The sequence below is a fragment of the Panthera pardus genome, unplaced genomic scaffold (assembly GCF_024362965.1).
Source record: "Panthera pardus isolate Hobbes unplaced genomic scaffold, ASM2436296v1 HiC_scaffold_16, whole genome shotgun sequence".
In the NCBI taxonomy this organism is placed as follows: domain Eukaryota; kingdom Metazoa; phylum Chordata; class Mammalia; order Carnivora; family Felidae; genus Panthera; species Panthera pardus.
The window spans coordinates 150,871,908-150,887,018 of record NW_026526721.1 but is presented as its reverse complement, the minus strand read 5'-3'; the positions used below and the strand labels follow the sequence as shown (position 1 = coordinate 150,887,018).

Below are 15,111 nucleotides of genomic sequence, written 5' to 3'. Positions count from 1 at the left end.
AGTTGTCATAAACAGGAGAGGATTCTGACATTGAAAGAGGTCAGGCCCAGGCTCAGGTCACAGGACAAGCAACAGGGAAGGGAGAAAAGTAAGGTAGATGGGTCAGGTGCGGTTCTCTCATTTGCTCTCAGCAAAGCCTTTCACCAGCCTGGGAAACAGGTGCTGTCATCCCCTCTACATACGAGGAAAGGCTGGGAGTTTAAGTGACCTGCCTAATGCCACAGATTGCAACCGTACAAATTCAAAGAGCATGCACTGAGTGCCCTTTGTAGGCAAGTGAGGCGCGGTAGGGGTGAGGCTGAGGTCCTGTGTCCTACAGAGACCTGGGTCCTGGGTTAATTGGCCCCACTGTTACTGCCTGTGCCATATGGGGCAGGACACTTAACCTCTCCTAGTCTCAGTGCCCTCTTTGGGGCTGTGAGGGTGGTGAGAGCCTCATAACATTGTTGTGTCTTAGAGATAACTCTTACAAGGTACCGAACTCTGCCTGCCTGTCTTGCTTTCTCTTTAAAACATGGCACTCTGCTCTGGCCCAGCAGTAAAGGCCTTTTTTCTTTCTTGTCTCAACTTCTCTAGCTATAAAATGAGGGTGGGGGCTCAGAGGTCTCTTCTGTAAGACCCTCTGTGGTCTGTGCTGACTTCTTGGAAATACGGCCTTCCTTCTCTTTCCACTTCCCCTCTTCATATCAACTTGGAATAGAATGTGGGCTCTCAGCCCAAGTGCTGCCAAAACATAAGGCATGCTGGGGCCACAGTGTCCCAGAACCTGCTGGAGTCCTTATCGCTTCCCCGGATTCGAGGGGAAGGGCGGGTTTCTAGGGAAGAGTAGTCCCATTGCCCCTGAGACCCCTCCTTCCACTTGTCTGCAGCCTCCAAGGAGTCAGAAGAGCTGGACGGTCCTGGTAGACCCAGAAGGCCATCTCTAGTGGGGTGGACACTGCAGTGGGCTTGGAGGCAGGACCCTGACCTTTCCAGCTTCTGCTTATCATGTAACAAAGTCTAGCACGGATTTTATCTTGTTACAAGCAAGTAATACTAAAAAAAAAAATAGAGGACAATTTAGTGTCCTATCTAAACCAGATACAAAAGAAAAGTTCTGACTCCCTGGCGCTTTTGTTACAACAGCAGCCACATTTCCATGTTCCCTCCCTTTCACTGCCTTCCCGACTCCTCTCCAACTGTCTGCCCTTAAATGACATCACTGAAAAACTACCACCACTGTGATTTACAGTCATAAAAGCAATAAAACTAGGAGGAAACCTTGCAAGTCCATAGACTGTCTTAAGATGGGCAAGTGACGTTTATCCTAGTTTCAAGGTAGAGGCAGCTGAGATCCAGAGAATTCGAGAGCCTGACCTAGGATCTGAAAAGAGGGAGCCAGCTGCCCCTTGGGCAGGACTCTCTAGGTCCATTTCCCTGTGCTGGTTTGTCCCAGGGCAATTCCCACCAGCTCAGCCTGGCCCTCCAGGCTTGATTTCCTGCCCTCAGTGTGCGCACATCTCCAGCACTGCCCCTCTGCTAGCTGGATCAACACTCCAATGAATGAGGGTATGCGGCCACCCCACCCAAAGTCCCCTGCCATGACAGCTGGGCGAAGGCTGCCAGTCACTCACAATGTTGCCTATCTGGAGCATGGCTTCGAAGGCGGGGCTCATGCGGTGATGCTCCATGGCCATGAAGACTGTGTTCACCACGATGCACAAGGTGATGGTGAGCTCCGCAAAGGGGTCTGTCACTATCCCAAAGAGAAGTGTCTTGAGCTTCACCCATGTGGGGCAGCATTCCCAGATCAGATACTTCTTAGCCAAGCTGGTCAAGCAGGGTGGGCACCTCCGTTCAGACTCCTCGAATTCTGTATCACAGGAGTGGTCAATGACAGTTGTCAGCCATGTGTCTCCTCAGACTCCCATCCCCTGGCCATCCCCTAGATTTTGTCATTACCAATAACTGCCACTTGCAATCTCCAACCCAGCACCTTGCGCAGATGGCCATTTCCTACTTTCTGAGCTCCTTCAGTCCAGCAAATCTAATATCTGTCCCCATTCAGTGTCCCAAAGCATGGACTTTTTAACTGCCCATCACCTATGTCATGCTCTTCGTTCTTAATTCACCTGGCTTAGATTTCATGTCCACTCCTCTATATACTCCTTTGCAGACACCCTCAGTTCCTTTGCCCTTCTCCCCTCCTCACTCCCCCTCAACAGGCAGACTTCTCTCCACCTGCACCCAACCAGGTGAACCTGGTTAGAAAAACTACACAGCCGTGCTGACTGGTCCCACTGTGAGAAGTTCTGCCATGTTTCTCATTTCAGTCCACTCCTTCAGTCTTCCAGACCAGCATTTCTCACTTTCCCCTCTCTCCTCCAACCTCCCCCACATCTAGTCCTCACTTTCTGCTGACCAGCTCCCTTTGACTTACCTCAGAATAAAGAATCACTCACAAAAGAACTTCCTCTTCTTCCTCCAAGGAATCTATAAGTCCCCCCGCCCCCGCCATGTTCTGCACCCCGTCCCGCCCCCAGCACATGAGCTCACTCTACTCCTAACTGCGCACCTGACCAAGGCTTGTGTCATCCCCTCTCTCCCCTCTCTGGACTGTTCCCATCAGCACGTGAGCATGCTTGAAGTGTAGGTCCACTTTTCAAAACATCTCCCTGGACCACATATTATCCTTCATTTACTGTCCCCTCAACAGCAAAGTTCCTTGTAAGAGTTTTCTACACTTAATTTTCTCTGTTTTCTCACTTCCTGTTCCCTCCTTGACCCCTGGAATCAGGCTTTTACCTCTTCCCCATTTAAATGATCATTTCCCAATTATCCCCTTCCTCTGCCTCTCATAGCATCTGACAGAAGTTATAACACGGTCCTTGAAATCCCTTGTCTAGCTTCCAGGACATCATTATCTCTTGGTTTTTCTCCCATATCAGTGACTGCTTCTTCTCAATTTCAGGTGCTCTCTTTCCTCTTCTTCCCTCTGAATGTTGGAGATCTCAAGCATTCTCTCCTTGATATTTCTTTTTTTCCCTCTCTAGGTAATCTCATTGAGCCCCATGGCCCTAAAAAACCATCATCATGCTATCTCCCCCCAGATTATATGTTGAGTTACTGATTTTTTTTCCCCTAAGCACCCGGCTCATCTCTAGCTGCTTCCATTAAATCTCCATGTAGATGTGCAACTGGGGCCACCTCTACAGAAGGCAACTGCATAGCTTTAGATCTATCTATAAATGTACCTGTAAGTTATGCATTCTACAGATACACCAGCCCACATGGCAAGGAAAGATGATGTCCATTATTTATAATAGTAATAACGATAATAATAATAATAATAATAGTAATAGTAAGAACAGCAACAATTGATAAAGTCCATTATGAAAAATGATGAGGCAGATTTATTTATGATGATGTAAAAAAACCTTACGTATATGTGACGTGTGCATGAGTATAAATGCATAGAATATGGCGTGAAGGATGTAAGAGAAAGTGGGGGAGTACACTGAAATCCTGGAATACTGGGGAGCAGGAAGGATCTTTAGTGGGAAAGAAGTTTTCATTGTATATGTATTTGGAGTACTTGAATTTTTTTGCTAGATACATTTTTTCAAAAGAAATGAATTCATAGAAATAAATGTATCCTCCCAAATTTTGCTGTTTTATTTTCACGTAGGTGGATAAGAAATTCATATGTAGTCACATTTATCCACGTTGTTCTTTATGTTTCCTTGCTCTCGTGCCTTGCACAGAAGCCAGTCTCATCGCAAGATGTGAAAAATGCCTATTCACATTTCTTTCTGGTTCTTTTGTAGTTTCACCTCTCCCTTAAAATTTTGGTGCATTTGGAGTTTATTTTGAATAAGGAGTAAGATATTGAGCCAGTTTATTTTTCCCAACCTCTTGTTATTTGTATCAACACTGTTTATTGCAAAATACCTCATTTTCCAAAGGACTTGAAATTTCATTTTGATAAGTTATTTCCGCATATCCATATATTTTCATATGCACATGTCCATTTCTCTTCCATAGATCAGGCTATTTATTTTCAATATCACACTGTTGTAATGACTTATCATCTTGTAAGCCTTTAAAATCTTCAAAACATTTTGTCAAATAAAGTAAAAAAAATAACTGAGAAAAATAATTGTGGCTCATGTCGCAGACAAAATGCTCATTTCATTAATATGTAAGAACTCTTAAAAATCAATGAGGAAAAGATCAACATAGCAGAAAAATGATTAGGCAGTTTCTAAAGAGAAAATTCAAATGGTTTATAAATATTCAAAAAGATGTCCAGTAATACTCAAAATGAGAGAAATGCAAGACGAAGCTATACTAAGACATTATTTCATGGATCAGATTTGCAAAGATAAAGACAGTTTGATAATTGCGTTCGGGAGGATGTGGGTTGAAAGGCAGTTATCATCCATTGCTTGGGTGGGTGAGGGTTGATACATTTATGCAGAGTATCCATTGTCCGTCAAAACTGAAAATGCCTATCCCCTGTGACAAAGCGATTTCACTTCAAGGCATTTAACCTATATAGTACGTGTAGAAAGTGATGTGGTGACTGCAGAATTTACTTCCCATCAAGAAGGGAATGATTAACCAAATTACGGTACCATCTATGCAATGTAATACTAACAGTTACCAGAAAGTGTAAGGGTACTATGTAGGATGATTTTCAAAATATAGTCACTGAAAAAATTATGGCACAGAATAGCATATGTGATATGCTACCATTTGCAAGGGAGAAAAAAAAAGACTATATATTTTTGATTGAACATACTAAATTATTTTGGGGAGGAAACACAAAACAATTGGTTTGGAGATTGTTTCTGGAGAAGAGAGTTGGGTGGACAGAAGAATATTCCCCTTTTTTTAATGTGCCCTTTAGTATCTTTTAAATCCTATATAACATATTGCTTATTCAAACAAAAGCATTCTAAATAAAAATTTGATAAAGAGATTTTATTTAGAGCAACGGAGTAAGGAATATGCTCCCCTTCTACTTCCCGAAATCAACAAAAGCATCAAGGAGACTGAGAAATAGAAATGCAAATTCTTAGCAATGATTTTTTGGATTTGATACCAAAAGCAAAGTCAACAAAAGCAAAAATAAACACATGGAATACATCAACCTAAAAAGCTTCTGCACAGCAAAGGAAACAACCAACAAAAGGGAAGGGCAACTTATTGAATGAGAGAATATTTGCAAATCACATATCTGATAAGGAGTTAATAGCCAAAATGTGTAAATAACGCCTACAAATTGGTAGCAAAAAACCAAATAACCTGATTTTAAAATGGGCAGAGGAACGGAGGAGACATTTTTCTGAAGAAGATGTGGAAATGGCTTACAGGTACATGAAAAGATGCTCACGTCACGAATCATCAGGGAAATGCAATTCAAAATACAGTGAAGTATTCTCACACCTGTTAGAATGGCTATCATCAAAGACAAGAGATAATATGTGCTGGCAAGGATATGGAGAAAAGGGAATCCTGTGCACTGCTGGTGGGGATGTAAATTGGTGCAGGCACTCTGGGAAACAGTATGGAGATTCCTCAAAACATTTAAAATAGAACTACCATGTGACCCAGCAATTCCGCATCTGGGTATATATCCAAAGGAAATAAAATTACTATCTCAAAGAGACATCTGCACCCTGATGTTTATTGCTGCACTATTCACAATAGCCAAGATACAGAAACAATCTAAGTGTCCATTAGTAGATGAATGGATAAAGATGTGAAACACACCCACACCCCCACACCCCTATCCATGCATTAAAATATTATTCAGTCATGAGAAAGAAGGAAATCTTGGTGTCTGCCCTCAATCTTGAGGGCATTATGCCAAGTGAAATTAAGTCAGACAGAGAAAGATAAATAACTGATACTATATAGTATCATGTACCTATGTGGAATCTTCCAAAAAAAGATGAATGTGTGAGTTGTGAGGGGTGTGGTCATTAACTAGTTAGCGAAATCCTTTCACAATGTATACATGTATCAAATCTTCACAATGTGCACTTTAAATATCTTACAATTTTGTCAATTATATCTAAAAAACTGAAAAACATCTTCACAGATTAAAAAAAAAAAAAAGAATGTGCCGTCCTTCGACTTCCAGAAACCACTAAAGGCATCAAGGAAACTCAGAAACAGACATGCAAACTCTATTTTTGATGAAAGTCAAAAACATCTGTAAACTCAAATCATAAGTTATGTGCAAAGGCTTTCAAATACTGCACAGGTCAGTCAGGGTACAGGAGAGTGCTCCGAAAGGGCACTTTAAATGACAGATATGTAAACTGGCACAGCATGGTTTTCTAATGCAGTTGGCATACCCTGGGCGGTGGGGGGGGGGGGGGGGGGGGCGGCGCAAAATCAATCATTTCTAGTTGAAACAAAAGCAGGCGCTTCCCCGGACCTATTTTGGCACTAAAAAGCGCGGGAAGCAGTGTTGCAGGAGGAATCCTGAGGATGCGCCATTATGGCAGGAAGCCCCTGTCTGTGAGGTGGCACAGGAAAACCCTCAGCCTTGTAAATAGCCTGAACATTGCTGACCTTGATTATCTGGGGGGATACAGAGTCTCAGAGAATCATGCACTTGCCAGCTTGGGACATGATCACAGACAGCTCTTTGCCCTAAAAGAACCTCCTGCAGAAACCTAATCCAGAAAGAACCTCTTCCTTTCCTTCTGTTACAGTTAAAGAGATGTCCCTCCTCCCGTTAAGTCTCCACTTGTGCATCCTCTCCTGCCACGTCAGGAATTGATGGAATGTTCTCTTTCCTTTATCTTCATTCTTTCCCATTCTTATGGATCCTCCCCATTAGCATGTAAATATGCTTACTTGCATTTATTTATTCATTCATTCATTCATTCATTCATCCATCCATCCATTCATTCATTCATTTATTCATTCAGGTCAAGATGAACTTTATTATTATTATTTTTTTGTCTTTTTAAATATAACTTATTGCCAAATTGGCTTACATACAACAGCCAGCACTCATCCCAACAAGTGCCCATCACCCACTCTCCCCCCTCCCCCACCCCCATCCACCCTCAGTTTGTTCTCTGTATTTAAGAGTCTCTTATGGTTTGCCTCCCTCCCTCTCTGTTTGTAACTATTTTTCCCCTTCCCTTCCCCCCCCCCATGGTCTTCTGTTAAGTTCCTCAAGATCCACTTATGAGTGAAAACATGATCTGTCCTTCTCTGACTTATTTCACTCAGCATAGTGCCTTCCAGTTCCATCCACGTTGCTGCAAATATGCTTTTTAAAAACTCCACACAAGAAGCAAAAAAAATCTTCCTTCAAAGCTACCTACACGCTGGTGTCATTTTCTATCTCTTCCCCTTCACAGGCAAACTTTTGAAAAATGTGTCTGTATACAATATGTCCTTCTCCACCACTGCACCCCCGTTCTTCAGCCTCCTCCCCTACCCTGCCAATCCTCTTTTGCTCAGATCACCAAAGAGATCCATGTGACTAAAGTCCTGGATTCCTTCTGGGCTTGATCTTACTTGATCTTTCTATAGCATGGTCCCTCTTGACCTTTGTATTCTTCCTGAAGGAATTCAGACCCTTGGGTCTGTGTTGGGTTCTTCTGGGTCTTTTCCTATTTCTGGGCATTCCTTCTCAGCCTCCTCTGCTGGCTCTGTCTCTTCTGCTCAATGACCAACCATTACAGGGTCTTTAGAGCTCTGCCCCAGACCTTCTCCTCTTACTCAATTCCCTGTGTCATCTAATCCATTCGCACCATTCCAAAATTACCATCTACATTCAAACAGCTTTAAAATCTGTATCTCTAGGCCACCCTCATCTTCTAAGTTCTAGACCCATTTATTATAATTCTGACTTCCTACTGGACATTCCCACCTGGATATCCCAAGGGCATCTGAAACCCACTATATCCCAGACTCAACTGATGATCTTTCCTCTCATCTTTCCCCAGTGAACCCCTCTAACACGTTCCTTTATGAGTATCCCTTCAGTCGCTTATGCCAGAACCATGCAAACCACCAAGTCCTGGATCCTACATCTCTTAGCTCTTAAATCCTCCCTTTTCCTCTCACCCCCACTGCCACCACCCCAGAGTCCAGGCCCTGCCATCTCTCAGCTGGTTTCCTCCCCACTGGTTTCCTTGCCAACACTCTTCCCCTCTTAATTCCATTCTCTACACGTATTCAGAGTAACCTTTATAAAATGCAAATGTAGCTCCCTTGCCTCCAATCCTTTAATGGCACCTCACTGCTTTTAGGATGAAGTCCAAAATCCTTAATTTGGTGTAGGAAATTCTGCGGGTCTGGCCCCAGTCCATCTCGCTAGCCTTATTTTGAGCCCCTCTCTTCCTCGCTCTCTGTGTTCCTGCCACATCAGGCCTTTTCATTTCTTCAGATATTATGCTGTCTTCTGCTTCGGAGATTTTGCCGTCCTTTCTGCTTGGAATACTCCCCTAACCCCAGGCTAAACTTACTGTATTTCCTTTAGCATCCTACACTTCCCCTTCAAGACACTCAGCAGCCTGGTAAGAATTTGTTCCACGTCCCTCTCTCCCACTCAGCACGAGGGCAGAGACTGTGTTGTGCTCACACTGTGCTCCTGCTTCTGGTCTTCTGGTCTGGACAACTGTCAAGTGCTTGCTGGTGTGTCAGACAAAGATGGTTCACGTGCCCTGAGCTCAGGGAACTGCCAAGTTCTTATTGGCTTGGGTCAAACTTCCCCGGGCACGATCATTCCCAAAGAGGTGGCTTCTGTGTCCCTCGTCACAACCCTTGACAGTCCCATGCATCCCTCCTGTATTCCGTGAGTGTAGTGGTTATAATGTCAGACCAGAGAAGATCACAGGTCATCTGCCCTATGCCCAAACAACCTTGACCTCTTTGCCCTAATCTAAGGTTGTCTGTACCCAGATTCTCTTAAAGATGTCCGTGTGTCTCCTGCTTTTCCTAGTCTATTCTCACAGCACCTTTCTTGAGGGGAAGTGCGTCCTACCTCAGGATATCTGACCATTCCTTATCCTCTTCCTGTTTATCAGTTCAGGTCATTGCAATGAGCACCACACCCAAACGTCACTCTCATCCACCAACAACTGTTGAATGCCTACTATATGCCACACACTGCCCTTTCAGGTACTGGAAATCCAGCTGTGAGCAAAACAGACACATCTCTGCCCTTATTTACAACTGAGCAAATAAGAATGGCCAACGTCTGGGGCACCTGGGTGGTTGAGTCGGTTAAGCGTCTGACCCTTGATTTCAGCTCAGGTCATGATCTTATGATTTGTGAGACTGAGCTGAAAGCGCGGGGCCTGCTTGGGATTCTTTCTCTTCCTCTCTCTCTCTGCCACCCTCCCACCCCCGCCCCATAAATAAATAAATATTAGAAAAGAAAAAGAATAGCCAACATCTGCTGAATATTTACCAAGGGCCAGTCATGGATCTAAGCACTTTACTTATGCTAACCCACTTAATCCTCACAAAACCCTAGAAGATAAACACATATTCACTCTTTTACAGGTTAGGCACCGGAAGCACAGAGAAGTTAACAGAGCTCCAAAGTTGCACAGCTTACCCAACGTGGCAGGCCCAAGATGCAAACCCAGGCAGTCAGGCTCCAGGGTCTGTGTTCTTAGCTATTATCCTCTGTTGCTTCTCATTGATTCAGAGATCTCTTTTGTTCTTACCTGAATCGGGATGTGTTTAGAACATTCATTTTGTTCGTTCCTGTCTCATTCCCAACAACTACACTGCATTTGCCCTTCACCTGTCATGGAACTCTGTCCTGTAGGTTCTCATAAGACCGCTTCTCTTACTTCATTGAGATTTCTGGTCTCCCTAGAGAGAACGGCCTTCGACATCCCCCCTTATCTGAAGCAGCCCCTCTGCAGTCCCTTATTCTCCATCTCCTACCTTACTTTCTTTTTTCTCCTACTGTTATCCCCACCTGAATCTCTGTTTCGGTTTATCTGTATACCCCGCCCCCCCCCCCCCCCCCCCCCCCCAGAATGTAGATTCCATGTGTGCAGGCTTCTATCTTGTTCACCACTGAATTCCCAGCACCGGAGTAATGCCAGACACATAGCAGGTGTTTGTCAAATGCTTGTTGAAGAGTAAATAAATGAAAGAAAAAAAAAAAGAGGAGGAGGCAGCTTGATAATTCTGGGGAATAAATGAAAAAGCAAGCTGTTTGTTTTTAACATTAACTGTCTGATGGCTAAGAGCAAAAAGGAAAAAGAATCCAAGCAACCCACCTGGCCAACAAAAAGTCATGGGCATAGATAGCATGGTTAGATTCTATGCAGCCATAAAAAATGTTAGGCATACAGACATTATTACAATGGCAAATGATTTTTGATAAATAATACGAGAAAAATGTACACACTGTTGTTACTGAAATATGTATACATTTCACAAAGCACAAATTCATGCATGCAAGAAAAGTATCTTGAATTCATAATTGAATTCACTATACACCACAAGTCCTCAACCTGGGGATCTTGTTTTGGTTAATTCAGTGTCTGCTATTACATCACTATCTGAGGTTGCATCTGAGTTCTGAAGAGCTCAGGGTCGGAAGAGTGCTGGGCTGGTCCTTGGTCATTGCCAAGTATATTTTACTGGAGTCATTGTAGTTCCCACGTGGTCTCTGGTGGGAGAGCCACCGAGATGGCTGTTCTCTCTTTGCCTCTCACTCACCTTCCCTAACCCTCAAGTGGGCCAAGGTCATCACCTAGCTACTTTCCTGCTATGCAGGCCACGGGGCACTCTCAGAGGCTGCCTAAGGCTTTCTCTACCCAGGTAGGTCACCTGCTTCTCTACTGTATAGTTTCTGTACCATGCTGGGCATGTGAGTCTTTTTCTAAGACTTGCCACCTCTCACTTCCCCTAGAAAGTAAGGCATAGATTGGCTCTGTTTTCAAATCCCTCAAACATCTTTTTTTGTTTGTTTGTTTCGCCATGCCCTCCCCCACAGTTAGGATTCAGTACAGGGCTGGGAGGGGAGCACACAGAGCCCTTTCTCAGGAACACACCAGCATCTAAGTTCCCCCTCCCTCCTTCAGCCCAGTACACGTTAAATTTGTCTAGGGGAGATACATGGCTGGACAAGACTAAGGCCATATTTTCCATGCCCTGAGGCAAAATAAAGGCCGGATAAGAAGACAGGCCTTATACAGGATACAATCATGCTCTTTGGGAACCTGTGTGTCAGGTGACCATGACCCAGTGCTGTTGCCTTCTTCCAGGTAGAAGCAACTGGAACTTAGACACATCCCTGAGGAGGGTGAATGGGCTCCCATTTGATTGATAGAGCCCTAAATTAACAAGAATTTAGTTAAATTGACTGATTAATTTACTTAAATTATCTTCCAATGCTCAGCATAATGTGGGCTTGAGACAGAAATTAAGTTATAACCATACGAGTTACAACCATGAAAAATGACAGGATAATTTCACCATATTTGAAAATTAAGGACTGTAAAATTTCTTGCATACCTGAGGTAGCTTGACATTCTCTGGTTTCTGCCAGATGACTTTCTAAAATTTAGTTTTATGAATACATATGAGGCTGATGTTAATTTAAACAAGAGATGAATAGGGTGTTTCAAACTCATTGGATTCTATTGTTTTTGAAAAATTATCCACATTTAAAAAAACACATTGATAAAGGGTGATGGGACCAAGGGCATAAGAAAGAGGAGTATTTAGGATCCCAGGACACAGATGGGCGATATATTTGACACAGATTTGGGGCATCCCCTGTGCTGCTCAAATGCAGACTCATCACAGCACAGTTGATGGAAATTCCAATGAGCAGTACTTACCCTCAAGGACAGAGGTCATGATGCTGACAACACTCATTGCCCTTTGGGCTCGGAAAGGTTCATTCAGGTATTCTGCTGATAAGAAAGTCTTCTTCTGTCCTGCATCAAATGCCTGCTGGGACACAAACAATCAGGATATTCCCCCAACCTGAAGTCATCAGTGGCAAAAACGGGTCACTCAGCCTCTTATTGGCCCATCTCATGTGGTCGTGAGTTGCCTGGTGAAGCTATGTTCCTCTGTAGCTGTGCTTTCCCATTTGGGAAATGGGGCTGCTTCTTGAACTTGGGGTAAGAGCTTAGGCATGAGGACCAGGACATAGAGTTGGGGGTGCAAGCAGAGTCTAGCTTTGTAGCTGACATTGTAACCTGGGCTCACCTGAGGGTCTGCTAATTCCTGCCTGAGGACAGAGTCCTTGGGCAGCAGCGTGGGCATGGGGCTGCCTCAAGGGTCTCTGAGGTTTCTACTAAAGGGAAGTGACAGCTGCAGGAGCGGTGGGCCAGGAAGTCATCCAAGGCTTCGTCTGCGCTGTGCATATGGTGTTCAGACAGAATTCCTCTTCCAGGACAGGTGTTTTTTGACCTCCCTTCTGATAGGCCCCTTTCTCTCCCCAGCATATAACTCAGTTCCAGCTCCGGTCCTTTTCTTTCTGAGGGAATATTCATGTGTCTTGATTCTCCAGTGTTAGTTGTTTGACACAGCCCTTTTGAACCTTCCCTCTTTGGGCCCTCCCGGGGAAGTTCCACCTGGGTTCTGTGCTCTAACTCTAGTCCTACACTACCCCAGATGTGGGGAGTCTGGGGCCCAGAGAAGCTGATTCTGGCACTGCACAAACATTCAGAATCCAAACTCAGCTGGCATGAGCACATGCCATAGGTGAAGTTCATAGGTAGATAGTAAGTATTTTAATACATATAAAGAATGTTCCGAAAGTTTTCAACCATGAGGACTCAACAAGAGATGCTAGCATAGCTATTGTTATTTTCAGGCAAATGTGTATCAGTGCAGGCACTTTATGGTTCCATTTAACCCTTCAGCCATTTAGAAACCTTTTTAATGGGGGACTTGGAGGCCTGAAGAATTTAAGGGGCTTGTTACAGGTGACTCAGTTGGTAAATGGCAAACCTGTGATTGAAACCCACGGCCGTGTGACACAGAGGGCTTAAAGAGTTAATCTTACACTAGCTGAATAACTTAACTAAAATGAATCAAAGTCAGAATATCTAGGGAGGTGATAATCTAGGGAGAAATTCCTGAATGAGGAGTGTTAAAGCAACTCCAAGAGAGGTCTGCAGGTTGGCTTTGACTTTTGGACTCTGTTGATGACTCTTTGTTGGCTCTTGGAGACCCACTCTCCGCCTTCTCTACCCCGCCCTGTGCCTGGGGAAGGTGGTCTGTACTCTCTCGTTCTGGTCAGGCTTGGCCGATGGGAGGCACAGACAGAAGATCAGAGTCTGGAAGGAGGGGGACTATCACCTGGCTTCTTCCCTGCAGCGCTGTGACTGACCTCCCCCCCTGGATCACAAGTTCTGTGGGACCACCCAGCTCTTGCTGGGTTCTGGTTCTGGTCCTTCCCCTCACCACTTCTGCCTACGCATATAACAGCTTCCCACCGTTGCTCATCTCTAAGTGCCTCACTGTCCCTTCTCAGTTCAAAGCCCAGTGCATACCTCTCCCCCAGTTGCCCGCTGGAGTGGTATCTGTTTCTTGCTGGGATCACATGGCATCCAATCAGAGATGGAGCTAAGGTAACCCTGTAGGACTTATCCAAGTCAGGAGAGCCATATCCTGGTTAGTCTACAAGTCTGTTTGAGAACTGCTCTGGGTCCCTGGCTAGCCAGAGAGGGCAAATGAAAAACACTGGAAGCATCATTACTGAAACTAAAGGGAGAGCTCAAATTAAATCACAGCTCGCAATCCAATGAGGAGTCCCTGGGTTTCCATTACACTCTGTGATTATTCTATGAAGAGTGCTCACCAGTTAGTCACCGTTGCCTAATTTGTACATTTTGGCAAAAGTTATTGCTTCTCTGAGTAAAGCAAGGGATACTTTGCTTCTGCTAATATCTATCCAGGGCACCTCCCAGGATTTCTCTGGGTCCCATGGGCCAAACCCAGCATAGTTTGCACAGAGCTACAAGCAGAAAGAGAAGAACCTTCCCTTTTTCCCATACTCATCCAGGAACCAGGCAGGCCTGTCTCTAAAGCAGTAATAGTGAGTGGAGACAGAGGAACACAGAAAAAAATAAAAGGATCAGCTGGAAAATAATTTGTATTATTGTACTGCAGAGGAAACCAGAAAACCGGTTTGACCTCAGGTAAATCCAATATCTCTGACTCTCACCTGCCCTGTCTGTAAAATGGGGATAGAGGGGAAATGTTGGACACAATGTTGTCTAAAGGAGCCTTCCATGGGTGGCACTCAGTGTTTGTTGGCCCTCACCTGGAGGGCGGCTCAAGAGATCTGGAGCATTGACGAACTTACCGAGACTTCCATGCCTCCAGGAGCAAGCTCACCAGTGGGCAATGTGGAGTGTCTGTCTTCCCCAAGTCCTGAGCCAGGGTTGGAGGGCTGAGGCAGCGGACTCTTAGGGAGGGGGCCTTGCTGGCCGGCACCCCCACCCAGCAGCAGGGAGCCCCGACGGCTGTCACGGTCTCCAGGAAAGACTCCATCATCTGTGGCCCCATCGGGGAATGAGGCGTCCAGGCAAGGGGCCCGGAAATGGAACACACTGCCGTGGCTAGCCCGGCGCCTCCCAGAGGTGAGACCTAGGAAAGACTGGGCATTGCCCAAAGGACCAGGAAAAAAGGCAGACTGGAAGCTCATCCTGCAGGCATATCTGGGGCTCAACACTTCCTCCACCCATTCCTATTTCCCTGCCCTTATTCTCATGCCTTTATTCCAGAAAAAAATTTAAGACATAGATCCGAGGGGTATTCTAGGTAAACATGGGAAGAGAACAGGGGAAAAGAATATTTTTGACATGGCCTGGGAAAAGGCCAAGAGTGATTACAGAGTGCTTAAGATCAGCAAGTAGGTCACGATGGCCAAGGATGTCAGAAGACAATCTTGTCACCCAGACGAGTCAGCTATTTACAGCCTTAGCCCATAGGACTGGACAAAACTGTCTTAAATTCCCCACTCCACAAGTAAAGCTGTGACCTAAGGAGACTATTATGCACACCAGTATTGGAACAAGCTCGGTAAATGGTTTGTTGAATGAACAAGTGCACTTTATTGTCTGAAAATTAGGTTCTGCAATTCATTAGATCCAGCCTATA

General features: G+C 44.7%; 1 protein-coding gene across 1 annotated transcript in view; it reads right to left on the bottom strand.

Annotated features, from left to right (window-relative positions):
- The window catches only part of SCN10A (sodium voltage-gated channel alpha subunit 10), a 94,332-nt gene that overhangs the window by 43,072 nt on the left and 36,149 nt on the right, over positions 1-15,111 (bottom strand). Inside the window, exons 11-13 of the mRNA XM_053903974.1 lie at positions 14,315-14,608; positions 11,832-11,943; positions 1,614-1,852 (exon numbers count right to left, since the gene is read on the bottom strand). Of these exons, the coding sequence (XP_053759949.1) occupies positions 1,614-1,852; positions 11,832-11,943; positions 14,315-14,608 (645 nt within the window). The remainder of the gene's footprint in view (positions 1-1,613; positions 1,853-11,831; positions 11,944-14,314; positions 14,609-15,111) is intronic.